Source organism: Ictalurus punctatus, chromosome 12 (genome assembly GCF_001660625.3).
Source record: "Ictalurus punctatus breed USDA103 chromosome 12, Coco_2.0, whole genome shotgun sequence".
Classification (NCBI taxonomy): Eukaryota; Metazoa; Chordata; class Actinopteri; order Siluriformes; family Ictaluridae; genus Ictalurus; species Ictalurus punctatus.
In genome coordinates, this window is record NC_030427.2 from 27,081,348 (window position 1) to 27,106,845 (window position 25,498).

General features: G+C 40.7%; 1 protein-coding gene and 1 long non-coding RNA gene across 7 annotated transcripts in view; both read right to left on the bottom strand.

Annotated features, from left to right (window-relative positions):
• LOC108272567 (NACHT, LRR and PYD domains-containing protein 12) overlaps positions 1-25,498 on the bottom strand; it is a 133,427-nt gene that overhangs the window by 72,368 nt on the left and 35,561 nt on the right. For all 6 annotated transcript variants that reach the window (XM_053684311.1, XM_053684312.1, XM_053684307.1 and 3 more), the window contains 7 exons: positions 16,308-16,481; positions 14,540-14,713; positions 12,998-13,171; positions 11,226-11,399; positions 9,668-9,841; positions 7,938-8,111; positions 6,207-6,380 (listed from right to left, as the gene is read on the bottom strand). In XM_053684311.1, coding sequence (XP_053540286.1) covers positions 6,207-6,380; positions 7,938-8,111; positions 9,668-9,841; positions 11,226-11,399; positions 12,998-13,171; positions 14,540-14,713; positions 16,308-16,481 — 1,218 coding nt within the window. The remainder of the gene's footprint in view (positions 1-6,206; positions 6,381-7,937; positions 8,112-9,667; positions 9,842-11,225; positions 11,400-12,997; positions 13,172-14,539; positions 14,714-16,307; positions 16,482-25,498) is intronic.
• LOC128634106 (uncharacterized) lies at positions 18,246-21,089 on the bottom strand. Its single transcript, XR_008397310.1, has 2 exons — positions 19,472-21,089; positions 18,246-19,441 (listed from the first exon to the last, which is right to left on the bottom strand). It is a non-coding gene; the product is annotated as an uncharacterized LOC128634106 (long non-coding RNA).

The following is a 25,498-nucleotide window of genomic DNA, read 5'->3' on the forward strand; positions in this document are numbered from 1 at the left end:
TAGAACACTAGCGGATTTTTTACAAACCGGAAGTATAAGCCGCTTCCTAGTCGACGACGCATGATGTCATACGCACGCTAGCATTAGCAGACACTGACAATGACTTTCTTCAGTTTACTATTTGTGAACGTTACCTTTTATTTCCTACATGACCTCAGTCACCTTCAGACGGAGGCGAAATCATCACACGACTGAGGAAGAATGTCCTCTAAGGCAGGAGAGCAATTTATATTAAACACTGCAGAGATCAAACAGTGATGCACGAGCACAAAGTTATGTTTATGTCCAAAATGCTCCACGGTGTGTAAGGGCCAGGGGAAACTGGTGCAAGCTGCTTAAAAGGTTTAGTTTAATTTAAGTTTATTGTCATTATTTTGTGTATTTGCGTGCTTGCATTGTAAGATGCAATTCACAGGCCTGCCCTGGTATGACATGCGTAACCCAGACGTTCCCTTTCAACGGGGGCAACAGAGAGAGCTTGTAGATCTCCCACTCACTTAAGAGATGTCAGGGCCAGCAGAAGAGCTACCTTTAGAGTCAGAAACTTCTCAGAGGCTGACTCTAAGGGCTCAAATGGGGCCCCTGACAGACCTTCCAAGACCACAGAAAGGTCCCAGGAAGGTATGCGTGGCCTGCAGATGGGCCTCAGCCGCCTGACACCATGCATGAACCTCAAAGTTAGAGGATGTTGCCCCACAGAGGCTCCATCAACAGGGGCGTGGCTGGCCAAAACGGCAGCCACGTAAACCCTGATTGTAGAAGGAGCCAACCCTGCTGAGAAAAATCTTGTAAGAACTCCAGGACTACAGCTATTGTGCAGTTCACTGGGTCTATCTGATGTTCCTCACACCACAAGACAAAAAGCCACCACTTGAGCGCATACAATTTCCTTGTGGATGGTGCTCTAGCATTTAACATGGTCTCTACAACCTCAGTTGTGAGACCAGAATCTATGAGCTGGTGCCCCTCAGGGGCCATACCCACAGTTTCCATAGTTCTGGCCGAGGGTGATAAATCAGCCCTCCGGCTTGAGACAGTAGATCCCTGCGGATGGGAATCTCCCAAGGAGTACCGCTGAGCAGGGAAATTATCTCCAAAACCATATTCGGGCCGGCCAATAAGGTGCTACTAGCAGCAGACGTACACGGTCTTGGCGAACTCTTGGTAGAACTTGTGGGAGCAGAGCGATCGGGGAAAAGCATATAGATGTGACCTCGGTCACGTGTGCACCATGGCGTGCAGCCCCAATTGTGTGGGAGGAGTGAGGGCGAACCACAGCAGGCAGTGTGTTGTCTCCTTGGAGGCGAACACATCCACTTCCGCTTGTCTGAACCTTCGCCGAATGGACTCCACCACTTGTGGATTGAGCCTCCAACCCCAGGGCCTCAGCCCCTGCCTCAACAGGATTTCTGCCCATACATTCCGGCTGCCCGGAATGTACATTGCACTCACTGACAAGAACTTTCCCTCTGCCCAGATAAGGATTAGTTGCGCCTGCCTGAACAGGGGGCGTGAATGTAACCCTCCCTGGTGATTGATATATGAGACCACCGCTGTGATGTCTGACACAACTAGCACATGGTGACCTCTCAACTGAGGAAGAAAGAATTTCAGTGCTAGGAATAAGGAACGCATCTCTAGGTGATTTATATGCCACTCCAGATGAGGGCAGCTCCAAAGACTGTGAGCTGGACAACCATCTAAGACTGCACCCCAGCCCGTGAGGAACGTGTCTGTCATTAACGTTTTGCGATAAGGAGACGCCCCTAGAGTGTGACCCGAGGCTACAAACTGGACACCTCCAAATACTCAGCGCACGTATTCATCACCGGATGACACTGATTAGTCTCAGAGGTTTCATCCTCAGATGAAACCCCTGACTTTTCAGCCACCACTGAAACGGTCTCATGTGCAATAGGCCCAACGGCTTGACGTTGGTCATAGGCCATAAGGCCCAACAGTCTCTTTTAGAGACTGGAGGAGATGCCCAGACCTAGCTTTATCTTGTTTAAAGTTGATAGGATCGATCCTACACGTGTTGGGGATAGAAACGCCCTCATCGTAGTACATTTACATTTACATTTATTCACTTAGCAGACGCTTTTATCCAAAGCGACTTACAAATGAGAAATATACAAGCAAAGCGATATCAAGCAGAGAACAATACAAGAAGTGCTACCATACAAGATCTATTAACTGAATTCCAGAAGAAGCAAAGTGCAGAGTGGAGGTGTAAGTGCATTTTTTTTAATGAGTTTGTTAGGTGTTCATAGAAGAGGTGGGTCTTTAGTTGTTTTTTGAAGATGGTGAGAGATTCTGGGGTCCGGATTGAGATTGGAAGTGCATTCCACCACTGAGGAACAGTTAGTGTGAAGGTTTTGGAAAGGGACCTTGCACCACGCTGAGTTGGAACTGCTAAACGTCGGTCGCTAATCGATAGCAGATTGCGAGAGGGAACGTAGGCCTTCAGGAGAGAGTTGAGGTAGGAGGGTGCTGTACCTGACAAGGTCTTGTAGGTGAGCATCAAGGCCTTGAACTTAATGCGGGCAGCTACAGGAAGCCAGTGGAGGGAGATGAAGAGGAGTGTGACATGGGTTCTCTTGGACTGGTTGAAGACGAGGCGCACTGCAGCATTCTGAATCATCTCAAGGGGTTTGATGGAGCTGGCTGGGAGGCCTGAAAGCAGTGAGTTGCAGTAGTCCAGTTTAGAGATAACAAGAGCCTGGACTAGAATCTGTGCAGCCTGTTTGGTGATGTAGGGTCGGATTTTCTTGATGTTGTAAAGGATGAACCTACAGAACCTTGCAGTTGCTGAGATATGGTCTGCAAAGGCCAAGCCATCATCAAGAATCACCCCAAGGTTCCTGGCTGTCCTGGTTGGCATGAGTGTGAGTGAACCGAGCTGTACAGCGAGGTTGTGGTTGATTGAGGGACAGGCTGGGATGACGAGAAGCTCAGATTTTGCCAGGTTAAGTTTAAGATGGTTTTCCTTCATCCAGACCGAGATGTCCGAAAGGCAAGCAGAGATGCGTGCAGAGACGGATGGATCGTCAGGCTGGAAGGACAAATGGAGCTGGGTGTCATCAGCATAGCAATGATATGAGAAGCCATGAGACTCAATCACCTGCCCTAAAGATGTGGTGTAGAAGAATCCCATATAACCCCTAGAAAAGTTGTCCTCTGCACTGGAGAAAGCATACTTTACTTGAGGTTCAACCTGAGCCCCAAGCTCCTCATGTGGGCGAGAACAATATCTCGATGTTGAACCACCAGTTCCCTGGATCGTGCAAGAATTAACCAGTCGACCAGGAAGTTTAGTACACGGATGCCCTGGAGTCGCAAGGGAGCCAGAGCAGCATCCTTGCACTTTGTGAAGGTGCGAGGGGATAAAGCTAGCCCGAAGGGAAGAACCCGAAATTGGTATGCGTTGTCTCCAAATGCAAACTTCCTCTGATTGGGCAATATCCCTATGTGGAAATATGCATCTTTCAGATCTATCGTCACAAACCGGTCCTCGAACTGAATCTGTGGCATGATAAGTTTGAGCGTCAGCATCTTGAACCTGTATGTCTGAAGAGTACGGTTCAGATGACGCAGATCTAAAATTGGCCGCATACTCCTATCTTTTTTGCGGACCAGGAAATAACGGCTGAAAAACCTCCCTCCGTTAGGGAACGGGAACTTACTTCCTGCACAAACATTGGGCTCTGCTCTGTGCTGACAACTGTGGTGAGCATACCTCTGAACCGGGAGGGTCGAGCTCTGAACTGGACCCAGTAACCCTTTTCTATGGTAGACAGAACCCATGGAGACACATTAGGCAGTAGTTTCCATGCTGCCAAATGGTCTTTCAGTGATGTTAGCTTTTCCACATTCAGTTTTAGGGAAAGCATCAGATTTCCGTCACCGCTCGCTGTAACAGCTCACTGACCAGAGAAGGCTGAAAACGTGGGATGGCCTTGGCCAGGGCAGGCCCTACAGTAGCACAGGGGGCTATCTGCCCTAACAACCTCATGTCCCCTGATACATCCCTCCATGGCCCATCAGGACTGTTCCTTCCTTGCCTGCTTTGCTTTTATGATCATTCTTAGATCAGGCCTCTTAGCAGGCTGTGGCTGTGGCCACCCGGTCCCCTTGGCTCTCTGCCGGGGGTGGCAGGCTGCCACACTCGCCTTCTGTGCCTCCCTCGCACTAGCACTGGCCCAGGCTCCACTCATGGATGCACGGAAGAACTCGACACGACGGGGAAGGAACTGGCTGAACGCCGCTGTTTGCTGTTTTGCCTCGCAAAACGTGTCGGCGATGGCATTAACCGCCAAACAGGCCGGAAGGTTTAACAGGGGCGTTCAGCAAGGAGACCTTATCTTTGTTCCCCATACCTGAGAGGTTGAGCCATAGGTGCCTCTCTGCCACAACCAGGCTACCCATTGAACGGCTGATATGACGGGCCGTATGTTTGAACGCCCGGAGAGATAAATCTGTCGCGCGGAGCAGCTCTGCCACTGCCTCGGGCCCAATTCCCTCCCCAGTATCGAGCTCACTCAGCAGATCTGCTTGGTAGGCCTGCAACACTGCCACTGTATGCAGTGACCCACAAGCAAGACCCACTGCCGCATAGGCTTTGCCCACCAACGCCAAGGTGGTCTTACATGGCTTAGAAGGTAAAGTTGGCCTCCCTAAATTACCTGCCATTGATGGAGAGAGGTGGCTCGCAAGCGCTCACTCCACATTCGGCATCACTCCCCATGATGCCTGAGTAATCAGACGTCGCGGGGTTATAAACACGGCTAGTGAATGGTTTTCTCCAGAAGCGTGATATCTCACCATGCACTTCTGGAAAGGGGAGTTTTCTGAGGTGTGAGGGAGATTTATATTTATTTTCACTGGAGAGGAAGCGCTCATCCAGCCTGCCACAAGCCACTTCCTCTTCCCCGAGCCAGTCTATATTCAACTTTTCAAATGCCCTAGTAATCACCTCAAGCAGCTCTTTATATGCTTGAGAGCTGCTGTTGGTTTTTGGTGCAATGGCACCCTCTACCAACTCCTCGGAGTCAGTGAGGGTGTTTTGGCTTTCCATAGGGGAAGGAGGAGTCGCGACGCGAGCTCCAGGGTCAGGCGGAGAGCCGGACCCAGAAGACAGAGCAAGAGATAGAGCAGCACTCGTCCTCTTCCAAATCCATACGAGAACCCCAGATCCGCGAGGCTCTGAAACCCAACTCCCTTCTTACGAGAAGAGAGCGAGACGAGACGATTGCCTAATTGTGAAATGTACACAATGCTGACAGATAGACCCCTCAAGGGCTGCTGTCGCATGCTCTACGCCCAAACACTTCACATTGAAAGTATGTCCGTCTCCTCCCGTGATGAAATGGGAGCAAGATGTAACACACTTTCTGAATTTTTTCTCGCTCATTCTTTCTTTCTCTTTTCTTTTCTTTTTTTAAAAAGGGATAGAAAAGTTTAGAGATTTTTGAGAAAATAAGAGTAGAAATGAAGTGTCTTCTGTCACACAAACAACAGACATGCAGTCTCACTGTAGATAATAAGGCTGGCGGTGTGGTTCACAGATGCCATATATATATCATGCGACACGCTTAATTTCCACGTCACCTGATCATGGCAGGCCTATAAGTAGAGGCATGATTTTACACAAGCTTTTACACAAGCTTTTACACAAGATTACACAAGATTTTACACAAGCTTCAGATACCAGTCACGGGCGCAAGGGCACTCCCATACTGTTATGCTAAACGCAACGTCGAAGTTCCCTTTGAAAGGGTACTACATAAGATTAATGCTGCTTCTGATCTGGCAACCCTGTTCATAGCAGCTAGACACAGACGTACCGAAAGAATCCTCACTAACAGTACAACATTTCTACTTGAAGAATTTCACCCTCCATCACACACAGTGTATTTAGTTTGTGTCTGAGCTGCAGTTTGTGTGATTAGTTACAATATTGTAGTAAATTTCACAGTAATTTTAGACACATTGCAGTCGCATCAAGTCATGTTTTGTGCTGCAGATTCTCACATACGTACATCTGACCCAAAGACTCTGTGACAGATCATCAGTGTGGCATGAAAAGAAACAAGTACCTCCTCAGGATGTTGATGATGAACCTAAAACCTCTTCTTCAGTCTCACTATTAGAGAATGTGTCTTACTGAGGAGCTGGTCATGTGATTCTCAGAGAAATGATCTTACCCCAGTATCTCCAGTTTACAGTGAGGATTCTCCAGTCCAGCAGAGAGACACTTCACTCCTAAGTCTCCTAGTTTATTCTTAGACAGATCCAGTTTTCTCAGGTGTGAGGGGTTTGATCTCAGAGCTGAAGCCAGAGCAGCACAGCCTTCATCTGAGATACCACAACCCCACAACCTGCAGAGACACAATGACACACTCTTCATCAACACATATTCATTACATTAAAGATGATGTGTGGGATTTTATTATTCAGAATGACATGAGGATTTAATATCATCTGTTTATTCTAATTAACTATGTGCCTCATTTATAAAACTGGATATGAACGGGTTTGTGTGTAAATCGTTTGTACGAGCGTTTAAACAAGAAATTTGGTATTCATGAAAATCCTCTTAATTCGTATTCTACTCGTGCTCCTGAGTGTGTGTACATTTATACTTAAGAAGAAATCTATATTTGTGATTATACATTACAGCACAGTGAAATTCTTTTCTTCACATTTCCCAGCTTGGTAGGAAGTTGGGGTCAGAGCGCAGGATCAGCCTTGATACAGCGCCCCTGGAGCAGGTAGGGTTAAGGGCCTTGCTCAAGGGCCCAACCTTCTGATCAGTAACCCACAGCCTTAAAAATTATAATTTTGCCTTAACTTATAATTTGCATGGATTACTGAAATTGTATACCTGGAATATCCTGTTGAGTTTAAATTGCTTAATTTTAACAGGTTTACAGAATTTAGCAGACCCCTATATCCAGAGCGACTCATAGAAGTGCTTTGGAGTTTCTATCAAAAACACATCCTCATGCTAGTTCACTAGATCGGGGACAAAGAGCACCTCTGAGAACATTTGTGAATATCAGATGTTTTATATTATTGTCATTTATTTAAAAATATTTTAAAAGTGAGCCTATACAAACCCATAAATTAAGACAAATAAAACTAATCATTAAAGCGAGTATGAAGAAAATCAGACTTTCAGAGACTTTTGTAAATCCGGATGAAAATTCGAGTTGGGTTTGACTCACGCAAACATTTACACACAACTTTATTAAAAGATCGAAAAATGACCCCAAAAGTCATTAAAATAGTACTTTGGGCGTTGATAGGTCTAAAGGAGAGAAAACAACTGGAGAGGTTAGTGAACAACTGTGAAAGATGGTGGAAGGTCGTCAGTGGCCTGTGTTCCCCAGAGGGAAAAAAGTAAGTAAGTGTGAGACTGATAAATTTATAGTGAAGTCGATTGGGATGCTTCTGTAAAGCAGATCTGGTAACCCTTTTCATAGTGACTCATTTTTCTTTAAAAACCAAATTTTTCATCATTTTTTTTTTACCTTTTCAGTTCTATGACATTAACTTCTCATTTTAATTGAAAAATTCTTCATTTTGAGATCATTTGCACCATTTCCCTGCTGCTTTTAAACCCTGCATCACACACAGTGTATTTAGTTTGTGTCTGAGCTGCAGTTTGTGTGATTAGTTACAGTGTTGTATTAAATTTCACAGTAATTTTAGACAAATTTCAGTCGCATCAAGTCACGTTTTGTGCTGCAGCTTCTCGCATACGTACATCTGACCCAAAGACTCTGTGACAGATCATCAGTGTGCAGTGAAAAGAAACAATCTTCCTCCTCAGGACATTGATGATGAAACTAAAACCTCTGCTTCAGTCTCACTATTAGAAAATGTGTCTTACTGAGGAGCAGGTCATGTGATTCTCAGAGAGATGACCTTACTTCAGTATCTCCAGTTTACATTGAGGATTCTCCAGTCCAGCAGAGAGACACTTCACTCCTGAGTCTCCGAGTTTATTCCTAAACAGATCCAGTTCTCTCAGGTGTGAGGGGTTTGATCTCAGAGCTGAAGCCAGAGCAGCACAGCTTTCATCTGAGATATCACAATCACACAACCTGCAGAGACACAATGACACACTCTTCATCAACACATTTTCATTACATTAAAGATGACGTGTGGGATTTTATTATTCAGAATGACATAAGGATTTAATATCATCTGTTTATTCTAATTAACAATGTGTCTCCTTTATAAAACTGGATATGAACGGGTTTGTGTGTAAATCGTTTGTACGAGTGTTTACACAAGAAATTTTCATGAAAAATCCTCTTAATTCGTATTCTACTCGTGCTCCTGAGTGTGTGTACATTTATACTTAAGAAGAAGCCTTTATTTGTCACATATACATTACAGCACAGTGAAATTCTCTTCTTCACATTTCTAAGCTTGTTAGGAAGTTTGGGTCAGAGCGCAGGATCAGCCATGATACAGCACCCCTGGAGCAGAGAGGGTTAAGGGCCTTGCTCAAGGGCCTAACCATCTGATCAGTAACCCTTAGCCTTAAAATTATAATTTTGTTTAAACTTATAATTTGCATGGATTACTGTAATATTATATCTGGAATATTTTGTTGAGTTTAAATTGCTTAATTTGAACAGGTTTTCAGCGTTTACCAGACCCCTTTATCCAGAGTGACTTATAGAAGTTCTTTGGAGTTTCTATCAAAATCACATCCTCATGCTAGTTCACTAGATCAGGGACTAAGAGCATCACTGAGATAATTTGTGAAAACGAGATGTTTTATATTATTGTCATTTAGTTAAAAATATTTTTAAAAAGTGAAACAATGCAAACCCATAAATTAAGACAAATAAAACTAATCATTAAAGCGAGTACGAAGAAAATCAGACTTTCAGAGACTTTTGTAAATCTGGAGGAAAATTCGAGTTGGGTTTGACTCACGCAAACATTTACACACAACTTTACTAAAAGATCGAAAAATGACCCCCAAAGTCATTAAAATAGTACTTTGGGCGTTGATAGGTCTAAAGGAGTGAAAACAACTGGAGAGGTTAGCGAACAACTGTGAAAGATGGTGCAAGGTCGTCAGTGGCCTGTGTTCCCCAGAGGGAAAAAAGGAAGAAAGTGTGAGACTGATAAATTTACAGTGAAGTCCATTGGGCTGCTTCTGTAAAGCAGATCTGGCAACCCTTTTCATAATGACTCATTTTTCTTTAAAAACCAAATATTTCATAATTTTTTTTACCTTTTCAGTTCTATGACATTAACTTCTCATTTTAATTAAAAAAATCTTTATTTTGAGATCATTTGCACCATTTCCCTGCTCCTTTTAAAGCCTGCAGCTCACACACAGTGTATTTAGTTTGTGTCTGAGCTGCAGTTTGTGTGATTAGTTACAGTGTTGTAGTACATTTCACAGTAATTTTAGACACACTGCAGTCGCATCAAGTCACGTTTTGTGCTGCAGCTTCTCGCATACATATATCTGACCCAAAGACTCTGTGACAGATCATCAGTGTGCAGTGAAAAGAAACAATCTTCCTCTTCAGGACATTGATGATGAACCTAAAACCTTTTGCTTCAGTCTCACTATTAGACAATGTGTCTTACTGAGGAGCAGGTCATGTGACTCTCAGAGAGATGATCTTACTTCAGTGTCTCCAGTTTACACTGAGGATTCTCCAGTCCAGCAGAGAGACACTTCACTCCTGAGTCTCCTAGTTTATTCTCAGACAGATCCAGTTCTCTCAGGTGTGAGGGGGTTGATCTCAGAGCTAAAGCCAGAGCAGAACAGCCTTCATCTGCGACACCACAATACTGCAACCTGCAGAAACACAATGACACACTCTTCATCAACACATATTCATTACATTAAAGATGATGTGTGGGATTTTATTATTCAGAATGACATGAGGATTTAATATCATCTGTTTATTCTAATTAACAATGTGCCTCCTTTATAAAACTGGATATGAACGGGTTTGTGTGTAAATCCTTTATATGAGCGTCTACACAAGAAATTTGGTATTCATGAAAATCCTCTTAATTCGTATTCTACTCGTGCTCCTGAGTGTGTGTACATTTATACATAAGAAGAAGCCTTTATTTGTCACATATACATTACAGCACAGTGAAATTCTTTTCTTCACATTTCTCAGCTTGAGCCCCAGACTAACGAATGTAAACCTTGACTTGATCAACTTAAAATCATATAATTTGCATGGATTTCTGCAAATTTATGTAGTATATCTGGTCATGTTATATATAATATTCTGTTGAGTTTAAATTGCTTATTTTAAACATGTTTACAGTGTTTAGCAGACCCCTTTATCCAGAGCGACTTATAGAAGTGCTTTGGAGTTTCTATCAAAAACACATCCTCATGCTAGTTCACTAGATCAGGAACTAAGAGCACCACTGAGATAATTTGTGAATATCAGATGTTTTTTATTATTGACATTTATTTAAAAATATTTTAAAAAGTGAGCCAATACAAACCCATAAATTAAGACAAATAAAACTAATCATTAAAGCGAGTACGAAGAAAATCAGACTTTCAGAGACTTTTGTAACTCCTGAGGAAAATTCGAGTTGGGTTTGACTCACACAAACATTTACACACAACTTTACTAAAAGATCGAAAAATGACCCCCAAAGTCATTAAAATAATACTTTGGGTGTTGATAGGTCTAAAGGAAAGAAAACAACTAGAGAGGTTAGCGAACAACGGTGAAAGATGGTGGAAGGTCATCAGTGGCCTGTGTTCCCCAGAGGGAAAAAAGTAAGTAAGTATGAGACTGATAAATTTACAGTGAAGTCCACTGGGTTGTGTCTGTAAAGCAGATCTGGCAACTTTTTTCATAGTGACTCCATTTTTAATTAAAAATCAAATATTTCACTTTGTTTTTTACCTTTTCAGTTCTATGACATTAACTTCTCATTTTAATTGAAAAAATCTTCATTTTGAGATCATTTGCACCATTTCCCTGCAGCATTTAAACCCTGCAGCTCACACACAGTGTATTTAGTTGCACATACATACATCTGACACAAAGACTCTGTGACAGATCATCAGTGTGCAGTGAAAAGAAACAATCTTCCTCCTCAGGACACTGATGATGAACCTAAAACCTCTGCTTCAGTCTCACTATTAGAGAATGTGTCTTACTGAGGAGCAGGTCATGTGACTCTCAGAGAGATGATCTTACTTCAGTATCTCCAGTTTACAGTGAGGATTCTCCAGTCCAGCAGAGAGACACTTCACTCCTGAGTCTCCTAGTTTATTCAGAGTCAGATCCAGTTCTCTCAGGTGTGAGGGGTTTGATCGCAGAGCTGAAGCCAGAGCAGCACAACCTTCATCTGAGACTCCACAACACTGCAACCTGCAGAGACACAATGACACACTCTTCATCAACACATTTTCATTACATTAAAGATGATGTGTGGGATTTTATTATTCAGAATGACATGAGGATTTAATATCATCTGTTTATTCTAATTAACAATGTGCCTCATTTATAAAACTGGATATGAACGGGTTTGTGTGTAAATCGTTTGTACGAGCGTTTACACGAGAAATTTGGTATTCAGGAAAATCCTCTTAATTCGTATTCTACTCGTGCTCCTGAGTGTGTGAACATTTATACCTAAGAAGAAGTCTTAATTTGTCACATATACACTACAGCACAGTGAAATTCTTTTCTTCACATTTCCCAGCGTGTTAGGAAGTTTGGGTCAGAGTGCAGGATCAGCCATGATACAGCGCCCCTGGAGCAGATAGGGTTAAGGGCCTTGCTCAAGGGCCCAACCATCTGATCAGTAACCGATAGACTTAACATTGAACCCCCACTGACCCAGACTAACTAATGTAAACTTTGACTTGATCAATTTCAAATCGTATAATTTGCATGGATTACTGTAATATTATATCTGGAATATTCTGTTGAGTTTAAATTGCTTATTTTTAACATGTTTACAGTATTTAGCAGACCCCTTTATCCAGAGCGACTTATAGAAGTGCTTTGGATTTTCTATCAAAAACACATCCTCATGCTAGTTCACTAGATCAGGGACTAAGAGCACCACTGAGAAAATTTGTGAATACCAGATGTTTTTTATTATTGACATTTATTTAAAAATATTTTAAAAAGTGAGCCAATACAAACCCATAAATTAAGACAAATAAAACTAATCATTAAAGCGAGTATGAAGAAAATCAGACTTTCAGAGACTTTTGTAAATCCGGTGGAAAATTCGGGTTGGGTTTGACTCACACAAACATTTACACACAACTTTACTAAAAGATCAATAAATGACCCCCAAAGTCATTAAAATAGTACTTTGGGCATTGATAGGTCTAAAGGAGTGAAAACAACTGGAGAGGTTAGCGAACAACTGTGAAAGATGGTGCAAGGTCGTCAGTGTCCTGTGTTCCCCAGAGGGAAAAAAGAAAGTAAGTGTGAGACTGATAAATTTACAGTGGTCCATTGGGATGCTTCTGTAAAGCAGATCTGGCAACTTTTTTCATAGTGACAACATTTTTAATTAAAAATCAAACGTTTCATCATTTTTTTGATCTTTTCAGTTCTATGACATTAACTTCTCATTTTAATTTAAAAATTCTTTATTTTGAGATCATTTGTACCATTTCCTTGCTGCTTTTAAACCCTGAAGCTCACACACAGTGTATTCAGTTTGTGTCTGAGCTGCAGTTTGTGTGATTAGTTACAATGTTTTAGTAAATTTCACAGTAATTTTAGACACATTGCAGTCGCATCAAGTCACGTTTTGTGCTGCAGCTTCTCACATACGTACATCTGACCCAAAGACTCTGTGACAGATCATCAGTGTGTAGTGAAAAGAAACAATCTTCCTCCTCAGGACACTGATGATGAACCTAAAACCTCTGCTTCAGTCTCACTATTAGACAATGTGTCTTACTGAGGAGCAGGTCATGTGACTCTCAGAGAGATGGTCTTACTTCAGTATCTCCAGATTACAGTGAGGATTCTCCAGTCCAGCAGAGAGACACTTCACTCCTGAGTCTCCTAGATTATTTGAAGACAGATCCAGTGCTCTCAGGTGTGAGGGGTTTGATCTCAGAGCTGAAGCTAGAGCAGCACAGCCTTCATCTGAGACACCACAAAACTGCAACCTGCAGAAACAGAATGACACACTCTTCATCAACACATTTTCATTACATTAAATATGATGTGTGGGATTTTATTATTCAGAATGACATGAGGATTTAATATCATCTGTTTATTCTAATTAACAATGTGCTTCATTTATAAAACTGGATATGAACGGGTTTGTGTGTAAATCCTTTATATGAGCGTCTACACAAGAAATTTGGTATTCATGAAAATCCTCTTAATTCGTATTCTACTCGTGCTCCTGAGTGTGTGTACATTTATACATAAGAAGAAGCCTTTATTTGTCACATATACATTACAGCACAGTGAAATTCTTTTCTTCACATTTCTCAGCTTGAGCCCCAGACTAACGAATGTAAACCTTGACTTGATCAACTTAAAATCATATAATTCTGCAAATTTATGTAGTATATCTGGTCATGTTATATATAATATTCTGTTGAGTTTAAATAGTTTATTTTTAACATGTTTACAGCATTTATCAGACCCTTTTATCCAGAGCTACTTATAGAAGTGCTTTGAAGTTTCTATCAAAAGCACATCCTCATGCTAGTTCACTAGATCAGGAACTAAGAGCATCACTGAGATAATTTGTGAATATCAGATGATTTATATTATTGGCATTTATTTAAAAATATTTAAAAAGTGAGTCTATACAAACCCATAAATTAAGACAAATAAAACTAATCATTAAAGCGAGTACGAAGAAAATCAGACTTTCAGAGACTTTTGTAAATCCGGTGGAAAATTCGAGTTGGGTTTGAATCACGCAAACATTTACACACAACTTTACTAAAAGATCAAAAAATGACCCAGAAAGTCATTAAAATAATACTTTGGGTGTTGATAGGTCTAAAGGAAAGAAAACAACTAGAGAGGGTAGCGAACAACGGTGAAAGATGGTGGAAGGTTGTCAAAGGCCTGTGTTCCCCAGAGGGAAAAAAGTAAGTATGAGACTGATAAATTTACAGTGAAGTCCACTGGGTTGCGCCTGTAAAGCAGATCTAGCAACTTTTTTCATAGTGACTCCATTTTTAATTAAAAATCAAATGTTTCACATTTTTTTTTACCTTTTCAGTTCTATGACATTAACTTCTCATTTTAATTGAAAAATTCTTCATTTTTAGATAATTTGCACCATTTCCCTGCCGCTTTTAAACCCTGCAGCTCACACACAGTGTATTTAGTTGCACATACATACATCTGACCCAAAGACTCTGTGACAGATCATCAGTGTGCAGTGAAAAGAAACAATCTTCCTCCTCAGGACATTGATGATGAACCTAAAACCTCTGCTTCAGTCTCACTATTAGAGAATGTGTCTTACTGAGGAGCAGGTCATGTGACTCTCAGAGAGATGATCTTACTTCAGTATCTCCAGTTTACAGTGAGGATTCTCCAGTCCTGCAGAGAAACACTTCACTCCTGAGTCTCCTAGATTATTCCCAGTCAGATCCAGTTCTCTCAGGTGTGAGGGGTTTGATCTCAGAGCTGAAGCTAGAGCAGCACAGCCTTCATCTGAGACTCCACAACACCACAACCTGCAGAGACACAATGACACACTCTTCATCAACACATTTTCATTACAGTAAAGATGATGTGTGAGATGTTATTATTCAGAATGACATGAGGATTTAATATCATCTGTTTATTCTAATTAACAATGTGCCTCATTCATAAAACTGGATATGAACGGGTTTGTGTGTAAATCGTTTGTACGAGCGTTTACACAAGAAATTTGGTATTCAGGAAAATTCTCTTAATTCGTATTCTACTCGTGCTCCTGAGTATGTGTACATTTATACATAAGAAGAAACCTTTATTTATCACATATACATTACAGCACAGTGAAATTCTTTTCTTCACATTTCCCAGCTTGTTAGGATGTTTGGGTCAGAGCGCAGGATCAGCCATGATACAGCGCCCCTGGAGCAGATAGGGTTAAGGGCCTTGCTCAAGGGCCCAACCATCTGATCAGTAACCGATAGACTTAACATTGAACCACCACTGACCCAGACTAACTAATGTAAACTTTGACTTGATAAATTTCAAATCGTATAATTTGCATGGATTACTGTAATATTATATCTGGAATATTCTGTTGAGTTTAAATTGCTTATTTTTAACATGTTTACAGTGTTTAGCAGACCCCTTTATCCAGAGCGACTTATAGAAGTTCTTTGGATTTTCTATCAAAAACACATCCTCATGCTAGTTCACTAGATCAGGGACTAAGAGCACCACTGAGATAATTTGTGAAAACGAGATGTTTTATATTATTGACATTTATTTAAAAATATTTAAAAAGTGAGCCAATACAAACCCATAAATTTAGATAAATAAAACTAATCATTAAAGCGAGTATGAAGAAAATCAGACTTTCAGAGATTTTTGTAAATCCGGTGGAAAATTCGAGTTGGGTTTGACTCACGCAAACATTTACACACAACTTTACTAAAAGATCAAAAAATGACCCCCAAAGTCATTAAAATAATACTTTGGGCATTGATAGGTCTAAAGGAGTGAAAACAACTGGAGAGGTTAGCGAACAACCGTGAATAATGGCGGAAGGTCGTCAGTGACCTGTGTTCCCCAGAGGGAAAAAATAAAGTAAGTATGAGACTGATAAATTTATAGTGAAGTCGATTGGGATGCTTCTGTAAAGCAGATCTGGCAACCTTTTTCACAGTGAATCATTTTTAATTAAAAATCAAATGTTTCATCATATTTTGACCTTTTCAGTTCTGACATTAACTTCTCATTTTAATTTAAAAATTCTTTATTTTGAGATCATTTGCACCATTCCCTGCTGCTTTTAAACCCTGCAGCTCACACACAGTGTATTTAGTTTGTGTCTGAGCTGCAGTTTGTGTGATTAGTTACAGTGTTGTAGTAAATTTCACAGTAATTTTAGACACATTTCAGTCGCATCAAGTCACGTTTTGTGCTGCAGCTTCTCACATACGTACATCTGACCCAAAGACTCTGTGACAGATCATCAGTGTGCAGTGAAAAGAAACAATCTTCCTCCTCAGGACATTGATGATGAACCTAAAACCTCTGCTTCAGTCTCACTGTTAGAGAATGTGTCTTACTGAGGAGCAGGTCATGTGACTCTCAGAGAGATGATCTTACTTCAGTATCTCCAGTTTACAGTGAGGATTCTCCAGTCCAGCAGAGAGACACTTCACTCCCGAGTCTGCTAGATTATTCGAAGACAGATCCAGTTTTCTCAGGTGTGAGGGGTTTGATCTCAGAGCTGAAGCCAGAGCAGCACAGCCTTCATCTGAGACACCACAACACCACAACCTGCAGAGACACAATGACACACTCTTCATCAACACATTTTCATTACATTAAAGATGATGTGTGGGATTTTATTATTCAGAATGACATGAGGATATTATATCTTTGTATTCCAATTAACAATGTGCCTCATTTGTAAAACTGGATATGAACGGGTTTGTGTGTAAATCGTTTGTATGAGCGTTTACAAAATTTTCATGAAAGATCCTGTTCATTCGTATTCTGCTCATGCTCCTGAGTGTGTGTACATTTATACATAAGAAGAAGCATTTATTTATCACATATACATTACTGTCACGTCGTGGCGAACTCTCAATCTACAGTTCCCAGAATGCAGTGCCAACTACAAACATGGCCGATGAGAACTACACTTCCCGGCCATGCACGTGTTCACGTTCAGGCCTCGTTAACTTCAGCACCTCGCGAAGTAAACGCTCAGCAGCCTTACCTCTAACGTTCACCAAGCCTTTGTCTGTGTTTCAGAATTCTATGGTTTTTGGATTTATCGCCTGCATTTGGATTACGTTTCCCTGCCTAGCCTAGTCTTTTATTGATTGTTCGCCCGATTGCCTGACCTACTGCTGTCTTCCGTGTTTCGTCTTCCGCCAGATCCTCGCACTCTAGTCCTGTTCGTCCGCGCTTGCCTCCTGTTGGCTCGAATTTAGCCTATTACCCAAAAACTTTTAAAACTCAACTTAGAAGCCAATACTCACATCTACCTCTGAGCCCAGTTGGAGATAGAAAAAATACACCAGCCGTGAGTGAGAAGAAGCAAGGGTCCAGCTTTATTGTTCCATTCCACCACACGAGATCCACACCGATGAGAATTCTCAAAAGTGATCCCCATACCCTGAGCTTAAGCTCCAGTATTTATACTGTATTTACACACTAGATAACCCATAGGTTTCCAGAAAAGGCCTATTTCACTTACCCATAGAATTGAAACCAGGGGTTTTACTTTACACATAAAATCAGAACCCAGGCATTTCCAACAACCCAGGAAACAAAAACCCAGGGTTTCTAGTTACCTAGGTTGTCAAAAACCAAGATTCCCATTTACCTAGGTTTTCAAAAACCAGGATTCTCTTTTACCTAGGTTTTCAAAAACCAGGATTCTCTTTTACCTAGGTTTTCAAAAACCAGGATTCCTATTTCCCTAGGTTAAAAAAATGACGTAAGCAAGACGACTAAACAACCGGGAGGGACCTTGGTCTTATCGTTATCTCGAGGGGGGGGGGGGGGGCAGCCACCCTTATAACTGGCTTTCTTCATGGTTCTCTAAAAATTAAGGCTTTCCTTGCGAGACGAGAATCTTCACCATCTGAATCATGAGTAAGTTATATTTTCCTTTTTTTCCTGTATTTCTCGTTTATAATTTATTTTCATATTTGCACTATATTTCTTAGTTTATATATATTTATACTACTTGAAAAGTGGTTTACTGTACTTCCAACTTCTTAATATCATTACAGTTCTACTGTCCTGCATATCCTACAATTCTGCTTTTTATAGAGTTTCTCTATTACTATAAGATTCTATTAAAGTTATTCATGTGTGTGTATGAGGAAGAGAGTGTGTGTGTATGTATGTTGTGTCTACCTGCCCGCCCTTGACGGTACGAGTGTGTGTGTGTGTGTGTTTTTAGCACTCCTCAGCTCGTACACTTCTTTCGACTATTTCGACTAATAACCCATAAAGATCTTTAAAGTGTTTTACCAATTTATCCACTTCTGACTAAAACCGCTTCTGTATGTCTAGGTGCCGGTGCCCGTCGTCAGTCCCTTCTCTCACCGTTACTGGACCTGGATCTGGATCTGGACCTCCCTTATGTTTATTTTATGACATTTTTTATCCACAACATTTCCCCCTCTGAGGCTATGAAGCCTCATACAATACCTTAATTAAGCATGGAGGAACTGATTCTGCCGCACCCCATGGCCGTCCCCCGCTAGCTGTCGGAGGATTACTCTAACGAAGCCATAATCCCGCCCGTCGTCCCCGTAATCCAATGGGTCCCCTACATTAACCACTTCTACGCAACACCGATCCGAATAGGAGCTGAGGAGGTTTTGTAGACCTGGTGGGAGACGTGCTAGTGTTGTGCGCCCCGGGGTCTCATAGTAGATTGGCAGCTGGAGAATGGGCCTTAGGACCCCCCTACATCCACTTTGCGCCGGACATGTGTAGATGTACCTAGCCATAACTCTTAACCCTTAACTTACTTCTCCTTTCAACTATGTATATATATCTCATTTCGAATCTAACTACCTTGATTATACGTTTGTTTGCCTACATCAATTATAAGTGATTAACTGAGTTCCCCTAAACATTCATTACTACTACTATTGCCGTACGTATGACTACACTACAGTAACTAACTACTTGATCTACACGTCCCTATCTTTCTCAACTAGGCCTGTCAGCCCACAGTTTTGTATTTGTCGGGACCTGCAGATTCTTGCTTCCCCTCAAAAACCAAACCCCAGTCTTTCGCAGTCAGGGGTGGGCGAAAAAACCTCTTATGAGGAAAAATTCCCACCCGGCCAGCACTATGTGCTCGGCAGCACCATTATACTTTTCTGTGCCTGATTGCATCATATCACAAACATTTTATAACATTTTATAACAGTACTTGACAGTCTGTTGTATGCAGTATCTCTCTGTATGCTGGTTGTCTTCAGCTCAAGCACTTTACGTACTGTAGAGAGCCACCCTTTGGGGAGAGGTTAGGCTAGCACGTACACCCAGAGTATGGATCTTCACATCTTCTCATCCTGTCTGCCACAGAGCAGACCCCCCGTTGACGCTTCGTACCGGACCTTCACGTGTTCCCCACCATCTCGTCATTGGAGGATTGAGCATCCTCCAGGGGTTGCATGTTCTAGTCCGCTGCTTCTAGTCCGCTGCTGCCCTGTAGTCAGCCTTCTCTCGCGGCTCCGGGACTCCCACCTCCGGGTGAACACCTCTGAACACCTCCGAACACCTCCGAACACCTCCGAACACCTCCCCCCGTTGAGGCGGTGACGCCTCACACATAACACTGATAACACTGCACTTAGCTGTGTTCCTGTGAATATATAGCTCCATACATAATAGTTAGTGGTCTTATATATGTTTTCCGATTCATCTGCAATTACTCCAGCGGCCGTCCATCATAAGGAACAGACACAGACATGGGTCGACCCATAAGCATTTCATGCGGTGTTAGATACATATTGCTGTTAGTCTGCATGTGATAGGTCATTAGTGCAAGAGGTAGAGCATCTACCGAAATACGTTTAGTATCAGCACAAATTGTATCCAACACAAATCAGGGTATGACAGACCTATCCCTGGTCAAGGAAAAAAAATAATAAATAATCTTGAGCACACTTCAGGTGACCCTCCATCGTTGCCTGCAAGTACAGAGATCATTCCTCTACCTTCCCCCTCTGAGGCTAAGATCATGGGCAGCTGTAATACATACAGCAAGAAGTGCAGTCAGAATTCAATTAAACTATTTGTTCGATAAGTGGCGTTCCAATTTTTTCCTAGAACCTCATTGCATTCAAACAACTCCAAACAGACGACACAATCCATGGGCCTAAACGTCAGTATTTATATTATTTTTTATTTATTTTTTATTATATATATATATATATATATATATTTTTTTTTTAACAATTCTACCCTTAACCAGGTTGCATTCTTTAGTGATAGACTTCTATTCAGCCAATTGGGCAGAACAGGGTGTTCATAATGTTTGTGAAATTTCAGACCCAAAACTTTTAAGCTCAACGAAATACAAATTTCGGCTGGGCAATCGTGAGTGTTCTCAGTGACTGGCTCCACAGAGTTAATGACACCACTACAACACTTACAGTTGGTGAGTTAGGTACACTAACAGGTTTAAGAATTTTAGTTCGGGTGGCACATCGATTAACCCCATATCCCCATATCATGTTCTTTCAAAATAGAAATGACCTGGTGTGATAAACGTAAGATCGATGTGTGAGAGAGCAATTTTCCCAATGATCTGCACTAAGAGAGCATCTCCAGCCTGGCAATCCTTGTGCCACCAAATCCATTATTTTCAATACATAAATTTCAGCCCTGTAAGCGCCCCATTCCCCTGAGCCGGGACCTCCCCAGCAGCACCCAACCCCTTCAGTCACATGTAAGACACAGTCTTTGTTATTGTTTGTCAGCCATAGTTCAGGTGCAAAGCATAAGTTCATTCAATGTCAGGCTTGTCCAAAGAACACCCGGATCTCAGGATGTTGTCCTTTAGTGAGCAATCAGTGATCCACTGCAGACCATACTTGATAACGTCCAGGAACATTTGTTGTGCTTTTATGGGGCGGAGGATGACCCCAATCATGTCCTGACGGCCTTGGGAGCGTGCAAGGGAGTCTATGACCACAGAGGAGTACACCACAGGGGAGCCCACAGCCCCCGAAGGAGACGCTTCCAGGTGTACTATTGATCTAGGAATTGTTAAGGGGAGTCACGGCCTTGAGCTCTCACATGCAGTCACTTGGAAAAAGCGCTGATCAATAATAATATCATGTGGAATGGAATTACAGTTATAGGTTACAGTTGGGACATCTTATATATATATATATATATATATATATATATATATATATATATATATATATATATATATATATATATATATACATATATATCTATATATGTATTTTATACCCATCATACTATAAATAATGGTTACTGGGTGGGTTGGTTGTATCGCAAAACTTATCGCTTTTGTTATCACAGCTTGCTGTAATAATGCTAGACTAAGTGGGCATGTCCTTTCATCCTCCCTCTGAGGATCGAAGACATTGTTTACAGGACAATAGCACTGGAAACTGGAGACAGACAACTGGGAACACACAACTGCAAAACCCATCATTAAATGTTCAATTTATGCATCAGATCTAGTCCTTAAAACAGTGAAGTTTTATCGTGATTTACTATACCCTGATTTTAACAAAGCAGGAAGCTATTAAAAATAATTCAAAATGAGGAGTTCAGTTTTTAACGTGTTAAGGCTTGTGATGTTTACAGATCACTCAAGTTCGATATAAACACATCACAAGGCCCTGATTGTGTGGAGTCTGTATTTCTAAACTTAGCAGTTGATATTATTTTATCTCTTTTAACTTATCATTTTAATCTTTCATTGACAACGGGGTTATACCAGAAATTTGGAAATCAGCTTTCTTTTTTATTTATTTTATTTTATTAAATTTAATCAGGGACATCCAACTATATTAGATCATTACAGTCCAATCCTAAAGCCTCCTGTCCCTTGTAGACAGCTTTTTCAGTGAACCGTTCACATGTTATCAGTCTGCAAGAAGTCTAAGGTCATACAAACATATCAGCACACCTGTTGTTTTGAAAGTCTTAAAACAATGTCACAGTTCCCTCTGCACTTCCCTGTCTGTTGATTTAGAAGAGGCTCCCAACACAGTGAATCAGGAAATATTGCTGCAGAGATTAAATAATGTTGGTCTATTGAATCATTTAAAAAATTTACTAAAGTAATCTCCACTGCTCTAATCAAACGAATAACACCTCTCTCAAAGGGGTTTTCCACTCTCATGTATAGTTATCCCTGTAAAATAGTTCTAGTCCATTTACTTTTAAAAGTACAAACCCAATTGACAAAGATACATTCTTATCCCTTCCTGTTTTTCATTTACCAGAAAGATATTGAGAAAGGAAAACAAAATTCCTTTAGTCTGAAAATTTGTGGTGCACACTACCCGAACATATTAATATTCCATCTGTGTTAACAAGTGATAATCCCAATAAGATAGAACTAAAATAGAGTAAATGAGGTTGAGATCTAGATATGCATTTACAGTCCTCTAACCACTTTTATCCCACTAATTTACATTCAAAACAACCTAGTGAAGTTGTGTACAGTGCTATGTGTACAGCACTAGTCTGTAGTCTAAATGGTATACATGCATGTACATGCATTTTGTTTCTTATTAACTTATAACTGTATCAAAATACTGTACTCAAAATATCACTCAGATCCTTCATACATGACATTTAACTGTTGCTCACTTTGGAGGAATGTGAATATGTATTTAACTTAGTCTAATAAAATTTATCATCTGTGAGCTTTGTTTCAATTTACCACCAAGTTGTTACCTCGGCTGAACGCCCAATTGTAAGAAGCATAAGATTCGTCCTATAATTGTATCCATTTCATTTAAACTGTATTTGACCATTTTAAGGTAGTGTTAAATCTACTCATATCACAAACCACATTTCCCATCCTTCACTGCGGTCCACAAACATGGCTGGCTGCCATGGACCGCAATTCCCAGATCACACACACCTGCATCCAGTTCACAGCTCTCAGTTTTTATCAGCTTTCAGCTGCTGTATAACATATTATCAATTCAATTCACTTCACAGGTTCTCGAGTTTGTGACCACTGCTTTGTATTATTAAGTATTGTAACTCGTATACTTTGTATGACATATCCATAGCACACCGTATAGCACATATGTATATATATATAAACACCCACACATATATATTTGCATAACTACTCTATTCTATTTACCAATCTACGGTTCAGGAAAAAAACACTTCAAACTACACTATTGTAAAGGGACCGTAATTAAACTACCTCCCAAACTCATATCAGCACAACATGTCGGCAAAAGTAAGTAATCAAATCATCACCTTATTCTAATGTTACTGATTCAGATATCACATCTGTAACAGGCGTACAACACATTATAAAGAATTAAAAATGTGCAGACTACTACTGCCATCTGATCTTACTAATTACTTATCATTGGACATATACACAGCATTTAAAGAGAAAACATACAGAAATTATTCAGCATTATACAACACAAATACCACACGCCAGAAGAATTCGCATTTACACTGCTTAAGATATTGTATAGACACGTACCCATATAGGAATCACCGATACAAATTAATTATGGTTACTCCAGCTCTTGTTAGCGAGTCAGTTCATGAAGGTAGACTGCTCTCTAAAACCAAATGTTTAGGCTCAACATTATCTCAACAGGGAGGATGTGACCTAGCCTGATACGGACCACATTGTGATCAGCCAGAGACTGTTACCTCGGGTCGGTTTTACTTTTCAGGGTTTTTTTTCAGGGTTTTTATTAATATCACTCAAAACGAACAGGTTCACATGTCAATTTTATCATTAGTCAGGAAAAGATGCCTCTGCAGAAGAAACTAAGTGGCACAATGCACACCACATAAACTATTATTAAAGTTCTCTCCGAACTGATAACATCAAGACATACTGATTGATTTTAATTTTTTTCAGGAATATATCCACGTATATATATATACATTGAATCACTTTGACTTTAATATAGGGCGTTAGATAACTAAAAGGGGAAGAAAAACAAATCTCTCGCGCGCTCGGTGGTTTAGATAACCGTCACCATGGAACTCAAAACACTTTCATTCAGTTTCCAAACAGGGAAACACAAACAGGGAATTCAAATTAAAATGAAAAGAATGATTTGGAGCTCCGACGCGCATGATTCTGACCAGCCACAATCTATATATAAACTTCCAACTAGTTTTTCCACATTATTTAAAAGGAATTTAAGTGTTATGTACTTAATTACCATAATTGTAAACACAATTTTTTTTATATAATTTACTAACTTCAAGTTGTATAACAATAGTTACTAAAATGCTACAAATATAAATGAAATGAAATATAAATATAAATGGAATATAAATGAAAGGTCCAAATGGACTTTCTCCTCCACATTTGGAGCGTCGGACTCATTCATTTCTTAACAGTGACTTCTGGGGCCTGAAAATGCACACTTTTTTTCCACCTTCAGTCTTCCTTTTTCCCTGGATCACACAATCTGGGAATATGGTTTTATATATTACAGGTCTAGTAATTCTTCTTTACACAATGGGCAGTCGAACAGATGTCTAAAATATGTGCCATTGGCGTGCATGCTCCCCAAAATTTTTAACACACTTATACAGCAGTTATTGATACCAAATTAATTATACACACAGTCACACCACCCGACTCACCGAAAGTCTGTAGCAGATTCAAAACATTTTAAAAAATAAATTAAATCTCACACTGTTCTGTGTTACTCAGCTCAATCTGAAGTGCGCACACACACACATTTTTCTTCTTTTCCTTTTTTTCTTTCCACACAGACGGCAGGCCTGCTTGGGCAGATAAGAACAGATAGGAACACGCACATACACCCCTTTCTATCAACAACGCCCCCAAGTTCACATACACACATTGTATTTCACATTATTACACTTATTTATGTTACTACATGAAGTTTTCAAAGTATTAAGCACCTCCATACCAGCTCCGTATGCATGAAGCTTACAGTCATACAAATTAAATCCAACTTTCTCCAAAGGAAAAAAAAATTCTTTTCTCTAAATCTTATCCAACTTATCCAATACTTTAGGTATGGAGCTCATGTTCAGAGCACTAATAAATACATTTTCCCTGTTTCCAAAACTTACACGCTCTCACACCACACTCATATTATAAGCACATACATTATAAGCACACACATTTGTTAGTACATATTCCATTCATACACCAGGCATGCTGTATTGCATGACCCGGACCTGGGCCCAGGATTTATTCCCCTCTCTATCCAGCCCTGGAATCTAATCTATCTATCTTTTATCTAATCCTTTTCCAGCGGTATTAGGGGTCCCCACCAATGCAGCCGCCACTAGACTGCTAGTCTAGTCTAGTAGCCGGTATCTGGGGTCTGAGGCCTCATTTTCCACCTGCCTTCTATCCAGCCCTGGAGTACTTCTCTATTTCTCTACTCTTTTTTTCTACCTTTTTTCCCTTCCTCCAGCGGTATTGCAGGACTTTCACTCACACAACACATATACCATTTCTTTATTACAATTATAAAAAGTACATTCTACAATCTACACTTCTCTTACCTCTTCTCACTCACTCAAGGTTCTTTTGGAGACCCACTTAGTCTTTCTTCCCACCC